At 35.5% G+C, this 8833-nt stretch overlaps 1 protein-coding gene across 1 annotated transcript; it reads left to right on the top strand.

Annotated features, from left to right (window-relative positions):
* Nucleotides 1-2170: 2170 nt before the first annotated feature.
* LOC142622118 (uncharacterized) lies at nucleotides 2171-8594 on the top strand. The gene is made up of 7 exons (XM_075795550.1): nucleotides 2171-2287; nucleotides 2933-3002; nucleotides 3126-3185; nucleotides 5872-5986; nucleotides 6143-6258; nucleotides 7796-7920; nucleotides 8157-8594. Exons 1-7 carry the CDS (start codon nucleotides 2211-2213, stop codon nucleotides 8278-8280), a joined length of 687 nt encoding a protein of 228 aa, XP_075651665.1. The 5' UTR covers nucleotides 2171-2210; the 3' UTR covers nucleotides 8281-8594.
* The last annotated feature ends 239 nt before the right edge of the window (nucleotides 8595-8833 follow it).

Here is an 8833-nt window from a genome sequence, read left to right as displayed (position 1 = left end):
ATGAGCCTAACAACGCTAGATTTGGATTTAAGGTAATACCCTACATCTTTAAGTTTATGACACTCGTACATGTAAACAACGTCGTGCCATGTAAGGTTCAGACCCATTTGCTCATTTAGAGCATCGACACAACCTAATATTCTAAACACATTGGGTGTACACTGATCTGGGCATAACCTATAGTTGCGTAAGTACTTGCTGGTTACGTTTTATATGGGAAGGATCATCCCACCCTCTAGGAATGTGATAATGGGGATAATAACTTCTCCCTTTGTTCTAGCGTTACCTATGGCTTCTGCAGGGCAATATCTTAGGCCTACGTCTTGGGGAATATGGTACTTGGCCCGAAAACCCTGCATACCAGAGTCGGTATCTACTAAACACTTAAATCTACCCATTTGGTGGGGGGCAAGAGCAGATGCTAAGAGAGGGAAGAGATGTAATCTATGGCTGAGGACAATGGCCGAGGAGAAATGAATAAAATAGATTGAGAACTTACGGGAAATAGGTGGACGATCCTTCACGAGCTTCTCGAGAGGAAAGAGAATAGGAAATTCTTAGATTTAATTGATTTCTGAAAGGATAGATTGAAGTTCAGTTTCCTAGGCGTTTTTGCGTGTGGGAGGTGGCATTGAATCGGAGTTATCCCGCCCAAATTTTTAGAAGGGATCCGGACCGTTAAATGCGCATCTCACCGTTGAACGTGGGGAACATGGAGTAACTCATAGCCATTAATGCGGGTGTTACGGATTTCGAAGTGTCTGGGACGATTTAAAAGGAGCGATATGACCCTTTCACGTGTGGCGATTCGCAAAGCATGTAAAGGTTGTGCTGTTGGTTCAAAACTCCATTTCTCTCCTCGAATGGGGAGAAAAACGAAGTTTTGAGGGGCTATTGTGAGGGTAAAATGATTAAAATATGAATTTAGGCATTGGGCCTGATTTGGTGAATTAAGCCTGTCCAAGCAGATCCTTTGAGGCCTGCAAGCCAGTTCATGCTACAAGGGTTGAAGGAGCTGTCCGAGGAGGAGAATCTCCTTGGATGGGTCAAGTAAAAGTCATGGGAAATGCCAAGGTGTTTGGTGGGAGAATTCCGGAATATCTGTTGGGTAAAGGCGTGATCCACAAGGTTATTGGAAGGAAGAACGTATGAGAAATATCAGAAGGAGAAAAAGCTGCAATCGCCACATTAAAGGCCCTGCACCTACCTCCCTAGCTGCATTAATGGAGAAATAACCTCTGAACAGTAATGTTCAACCTTCCAGCTAGTGTTTAGAGATTTCAAGAAGATGCTGGATGGGATAAGTATCTAATTGGAAAATCTATGTTACACGTAGAAGAAGAAAGGAAGAATAAGATGGATATAAAAGAACAAGAGAGGTATGAGAAGAGGAGGGAGACTGGAACGGTAGTTGTAATATTGTTCTTAAGGAGAGAAAGGCAGTACAATTGGTTCTCAGATTACGTCCGAGGAGAGTTTCTTTGCTATTTCCATCTATTGAACATGCGGATAACGGCAATCTAGCCTGATTCTTCTCTTTATCCAACATGATGCAGGTTTTAAGCCAGTATTTCTACAAATTTCGTTGTATAGGCTTTCTTTAGATTTTGAGTATACAGTGATTGAGCCGGAGATTACAAATTGTGCACTTACAAGTATAATAAATGTCAATCAAACAATTTTTTCCCCTTAAAATAACTTATTAAAAATAAAAAGTTAAGGTTTAATTTTCAAGAGAGCTTTTATTAATTTTAAAAAATAATAACTTATTATTATTATTATTATCAAATAGAATTATAATTTTTACTTTATGAAAAATTATTGAATACTTCATGAATATAATAAATACATACTCTCATTTCATATGAATTGTGGTTCTACCATAAATTTTAAAGTGAGCGAAACTCAAATTATGTGATATAAAAAAACACTCTGAAACTTTCCAATAATTACCCCCAGTTTACTACCAGTAATTTATTGGAGTATTTTGTTGTTATCAAAAAAGTAATATATCATTTTGCATATTTCTTTCCCACAAGTGCTCACAACTGGTCTGGCACCGGCACACTAATCACCATCAGAAGATTAGAAATTAAGGTTAAACAAATCAGGCCACAACTCCAGCCCTCCATTCCTTATTAGTCGTTTGTTAAATCTCACTATTAATAGTAACTTCAGACACAGAAGAGAAGAGAAGAGAAGAGAAGAGAATGACGGTGTTCCACTTCTTCAACTGCGCAATCCTCACCTTCGGCCCCCACGCCGTTTACTACTCCGCCACTCCCTTGTCAGTTTCCGTTTACTCTTTCTTTTTTTTTTTTTCTTTTTTTTTTTTTTTTTTTAAAGAATTTACATCTGTCTTCTTCTATTCATATTATTATTAATTTTCCCGATCTGTTACATTTCCGGAGCTCAATTCTATGTTATAACGGAAACCCTAACTTATTACAATCCCGATCTGACTTAGGATGTTTATATTCTATTTACTATGATTTTCTGTTTATATTTAGCTCAAACTTTTCCTTCTAATTACAACATTGGAACATGTGTAGTTCTTGTGTTTTTAACATAGTGCTGTGATAACTAAATTAGACCTGAATACTTTTGTGTATAGAATCAATTCGTTGGAGATTGGATAGGGAGTAGGCTAAGGTCATGTGTAATTTATCAATAAATACTACAACAACAAAGCTGCCTTAGTCCCAAATTTATTTGGAGTCCGCTATGGATCCTCAACAGATTAGTACTATTGACGATGTGTATTCTTTTTCTTTAAGTTATTTCTACTAATGTTTTTTTTTTTAGTCTTGTCATTCTTTTGCCTTTGATTGTTCCCTCATCTTGAATTGACTCATTGTTTCTTAAAGAAAAAATTTTCTGTTTTGTCAATTTGTAAATTGGTTTTGCATTAATAATAAATATGCGTGTGCAGATCCGAGTATGATACGCTAGGTACCTCTATTAAGGCAGCTCTTGTCTATCTCGGAACAGCTTTAGTAAAGGTTCGACATTGTTGTTATAGATGCAACTTCTAGCTTATGTTTGGTTTTTCCCTGATGAGCTATATGTTGTGCTAATGCTTTCAACCACTTTTTTTTTTTTTGGGGGGGGGGGGGGGTTTGCAGCTTGTTTGTTTGGCAACCTTCCTAAAGGTATCCGAGAATGATAGCTTTGATCCATACCAGGTACATTTGTCTTTTGGCTTATAAAAATTGCTTGTATTAGTGTGCGTAGGATTACTTGAAGGAATTATTATGGTTTTATTTATTAAATCCAAGGCTTATAGATTTCACTTGTAGTGGGTTCCAATATGTCAACAGCAGAACTTCCATTATTCACATAAAGAAATACACTTATTGTTTCCCTCCAATCCTTCCCTGCCCCAAAATGAGTGTGCGTGTGTCTATAGTTTCGCACCCTAGAATCACTTATCCTTGCTAATTCAGAGCAACCTTCTGTTGAATCAAGGATATTCTAATTTAGCTATGGATGGAATGTAGATAAGTTGTAAAAGTGAAGGGTGAATAGATAAAAAGGATATAATTCTCTGTGTCTGTGTGTGTTTGGGGAGGGGGGGGGGGGTTGAGAGAGAAAGAGTCCTACATTCAATGAACTTTTCGAATTATCATATAAATTTGAATGTCAAAATCCATCTGCAGGTTGCAATGCTTATTATGTCTCCCACAAATCTCTGAATCTGTTGGTTTTCTCTGCAATTAATGCATGTGGACGGATTGAATAATCTCATATCTATATTAGTTGTTGGTGTATATTGGATGGAGAGAGAGAGAGAGAGAGAGAGAGAGAGAGAGAGATGTTCTGGAATTACTCAAATCTAAGTTAACTAGTCTCTAAGTTAGCCAAACCAAACATCTTAAACCTCAAACTTTAGAGGATACCAGATTTCTGATAGATATGCTTATCAACAGTGTTTAAGGATCTGAATGAAACAATAAAAACATTTTATGGTCATACTCCACAACTTTGTCCCACACTCCCACTCACCCTTCATAAGTCTCTGTCTCTACATACAGTTCCCCTAATAGAAGCCCTAAGCTACCAAAGAAAAATATTGCAAAAGGATCTGCTCAGGAAACCTCAGATCCGTTGCCATCCTGAAATGCTTCAGATTGAATGTAACTGCCTCCCCTGCCACTGCTGCCAGTTCACATTGGCTTTCTCAATTTCAACCAGTTTTGATGTTGGTTTACTAGATTAGGCTGCTGCTTTGCGGTATCGGGATCTGGTTGTGACTGACATTTGGGTGTGGTGGTTTGGTGTCTTAAGGTTTATATATATAGATGTAGGTATAATAATTTGGGTTGGTTTGGAATTTGGGACTTTGGTAGAGATGAGGTTGTTGGTAGTATAGGTTTTTTATGGAACTTGTGTCTTTGTAGAGTGGTTATGGTGTTTGGATTTGGCTGTGTGGGGGGGTTTTGTATTTGGAGAAGAATGGGTGGAAGATATTTGGTTTATTCCTTCTTGGGTCTAACCTTTTCTTTCAGATTTATCTCAAAGATAAATTTTTTTGACTGAAAAGAGAAATTCAAACTAAAGAAAGTGGTTGAACCGCTTCTTCTTCTTCTTCTTCTTCTTCTTCTTCTTTTTAAATTAAGAAGAGATTTGGTCCAAGGAACGTAATCATTTTCGGTCATTCACAGCGAATGGAAGTGGGATGAAGGGTTTAATTATGTCATTTTTTGATATCTCACGGATCAATAACACCATAATTGGAACTACAAGGGCCATTTGCAATTGATCAACCCAGGGGGTCTTTTTGCATTTTTCCCAAAATTGGATATGGAACATGGTAATATATTCAAATGCTTGTTAAGAATTTTCAGTTTTGAGGGTTCATGTGCATCACATCTAGGAGAACTACTTCTGCTAATAACAAAAACCAAGTGGCCAATGAGCTCTACCTTAACTGGCTCTTTTCTACTTACAAGTGTTAAGTGGAGGATGAGGTCGTTGGTTTGAGATGCAACTTACCAATCAAAAAAGTAATAGTATGAGTGTGTGTCTATATATATATAAAGGCAAAGATTAGAGAAAATCCAATCAGATTTTAATTGGATTCTCAATTTTGCACCATGTGTCTCATTTAATATTTAATTTTTTGCCAAATGAATTATTGATTGTAAAAATCGAAGAGACCAAATCCAATTAAATTCTAAATTGGATTTTAATCAGAGTCTAATTTTTCGCCACATGTTCATCTAAGTTTCAAATTTTTGTGGCAAGTGAATTATTAGGTACAAAAACCGAAAACTCCAAAAGCAATTACATTCTAAATCGTGTGTGCGTGTGTGTGTGAGAGAGAGATTTAGAAATGTATGGTTTAAAAAAAGTGTAAGCTAATTCCACGTATAATTTGAATCTACTCTAAAAAAGAAAGGTATAATTTGAACCGTATAGTTGTGATTATTTTTAATTGTACACGTACATTTGCTCGAGGTTACACACTAGTTATTATAATAACAAAAACCAAGTGATTTTAAGTGGTGGCTTTGGAGGCTTTCTGTATAGTTTAAAAAGAGTGTAAGGTAAGTCCACATATAATTTGAATCTATTCTAAAAAAGAAAGGTATAATTTGAACCATATAGTTGTTATTATTTTTAATTGTACACGTACATATGCATGAGGTTACACACCAGTTATTACAACAACCAAAACCAAGTGATTTTAAGTGGTGGCTTTGGAGGCCTCCTGTCAGATGCTTGAATATACAATTCTTGATTGCTCTTTGGACTTTGGGCAATTGTGAATAAATAAAGCTCCAGAATAGTGTAGTTATTTTTTCTTTGAAACATGAATTTTCTATTGTATTGACTGAGTTTGAGTTGTTAACCTTCTTTCATTTTCAGGAACTGCTGAAAGCTCTGATTGGTTTTGTAGATGTCGCTGGGCTATACTTTGCCTTGACTCAGTTGACTCACAGGAACATTGCTCAGAATCATAAATTTCAAGCAGTTGGACTTGGTGAGTTAAAGTTAAAATATCTATTTTAAAAATCAGTTGCTTTTTCTTTGAATTCTAAATCAATTTTCAAGCACTTGTCATCTTCGAATATTATCTTTTTGTGACTGCATATTTGTGAACTTATTGGGGTTATGGCACCTTTTCACCTGTTGATAGGGTGGGCTTTTGCTGATTCTGTTCTGCATAGATTGGCACCTCTCTGGGTTGGCGCAAGAGGACTAGAATTTACATGGGATTACATTTTGCAAGGCATTGAAGCAAATGCGAATCTGGTATATTATTCCTTGTTTCTCATCTATTTTCCATTTTTTGTGGCAGCTTCAAACTGTATCCTTAGTTTTGTTTTAGACTTTCAGCTTAGGGGTTTTGGACAGATGGCAGGGCCGGCCCAACAAAATTTGGGGCCTAAGGCAGAAATTTTATATGAGGCCTTTTTAGTAAACATTAATTAAATAAATATATATAATACAAATTAAATTAAGACTAATTTGATGTAAATACAGAAATTGATGAATAATAATAATTAAACTAAGGTTAATTTCATACAGAGGATTGAATATCATAGTTGAACCATAAATTTAAACAAAAAGAACTAGAAAAAATATTATTTTTTTTAAAAAGAAACTTACTATAACTTGGATATATAACTATGCATAGTTAAGTACGGTTGTAACCTAAATTTTAATTTATATATTCTTTTTAAGAGAAAGAGATAGATAAATATTATTTGGTGTATGGTTTTATAGGATATTAGTTTACAAAATTAAGATCTCAAACTATTAGAGGAGATTAGTCATCATTGATGTTCTATCACATTTGCAGCATTTTTTTTAAAACATTTTAGGGTTTCAATTGGTTTTAATTTCTATTGGTCTCCTATTTTGGAAGCCTTGTTAGAAATGAATAATTAGTTTTAAAAATATTCACAATATAATGTGATAATGACTGTAATTGATAAAATTCAACAACTTAATTTATTTGTGTTTGAATTAATTTTTTATGTGATTGGTGACATGTTAGTTAAATTTAAACTTAAACTTAAACCTATAGTAAAATTTGTAGTATCTTTAACATCACTTTAAAAAAAAGTACTAATTATTTAAAAAATGTTATATTTTTATAAAATTTTGGGTTTTTACAAATGAAAATGGGGCCTTTTTTTTAGTGGGGAATTTTTTTTTTGGTTGTGGGGCCTTGCCTAGGCCTAAGTTGCCTAGGCCTTGAGCCGGCACTGACAGATGGTATCCAGTTTGACAGTTGAAAGATTTAGGGGTTGTGTGCATTATGTTGTGTATTTGGCAGGAACGCAATGCTCAAAGTTTTGAGGACCATAAATGGACGATTCCTGAGCTTAAGCTTTTTCTCTTAGAAACTTTGTTTGATTGGATGTTAGCCTTAGGCTCTTTCTCTATGCGTTTTCTTCTGAATACACTTGATCTTTGTACTTTGAGAGCATGATTTTATTGTTCCCGTGTACTCCCTGTGTACTTGGGCTATTTCTTTCAACAATAAGATTGTTATTTATCAGAAAATTTGGCCAGATTATAGGTCATTTTGTTGATGTAGAAACTTGGCTTTCTATATAGCTTCTGACAATATCCTTAGTTCTAGACTTCTAGGTTAGTGGTCTTGGGCAAATGTAAATGATTTTGTATTGGTCAGATTCCAGGGGATTGTAGGTCATTTTGTTGATGAGAAACTTGGCTGTTCCATATTTTAAACTGTTATTTGCATGTTTAGTAAGTTTTTGTGTTTGTTGGTTACTTTTTCTGCCATTATTGGTTTTTTTGAATCTGTTTCTGAATTCAGGTGTTGAGTATATCCCTAGCTGCATTGGGATCTTTGATTTGGCTCCGGAAAAACAAACCCAAGACACTGATTCCCATAATATATGCATGTGCAGTGATTGTGGCAACCATGCCATCTATCACAAGGTGTGCTCCTCAACATTCCTCACCAATGTCTCATTAGAAGTTTTGGGTGTACTTTTGCATAGAAAACAATTGAATTTGAACCATTATTACCACACCTTCATAAACTTTTATAATCCTAAATTCCCTACCAACTACTCATTATGTGTAGTGTAACTCCTATAGCAAAATTCATTCTTATGTGTAGCGATTCATTCTGTTTATGCTCCCCCCCCCCCCCCCCCTCTCTTGTTTTGCAGCTATCTGAGGCGAGGTTTGGGTTGGCATTTTCCAAAGGTGGTTGGCTTTGAACTGTTCACCTCACTTGTGATGGCTTTCATTAGTTGTCAGCTCTTTGCTGCGTGTCAGAAACCCTCCGCCTAAAGTAGCCTATTCTTACCCCTCATATGGCGGACTGTTTGTCAAAGATAGGTCTTCAAGGCGGCATAATTTTCAACGGCACCTAGATTTGATTATTCATTCCCCCTAAGGTGGCGTAGCTGTTTTGCCTGAGCTTCTCATTATTTTTAATTTGGTCTGTAGAAATTGTTGGTCTATTTTCTCTGTAGATGTAGACACTTTTACACATCTTTGAATAGATTTTCTGCTGGGTAACCTCAGTAAAATTTGCTTGGATAGAACTTATCAAGATTTTGGATGGAAATTGAGTTAAGTAAGCTTTACATTCCATGCCTTAACTTTGTGGACCATCCATCCTTAAATATTTTTTTGATAGGTATGGACCATCCATCCTTAAAGCAAAATGGACCTTAACAAAATTGAACTATTAAACTTCTATTTGTGTTTCGTGGACAAACCTGTCCATCTTCAAAGGCAGGAATGGACATTATATCGTTGATGATAGAAATGGAGAATTAGAATACGAAATAAGTTTTGTATCTAATAGGTAATTTATGGGAAATATTACTTATCAAAA

Source organism: Castanea sativa, chromosome 1 (genome assembly GCF_040712315.1).
Source record: "Castanea sativa cultivar Marrone di Chiusa Pesio chromosome 1, ASM4071231v1".
In the NCBI taxonomy this organism is placed as follows: domain Eukaryota; kingdom Viridiplantae; phylum Streptophyta; class Magnoliopsida; order Fagales; family Fagaceae; genus Castanea; species Castanea sativa.
The sequence above is the reverse complement of the archived record's forward strand: the minus strand, read 5'-3'. Positions and strand labels throughout refer to the sequence as shown.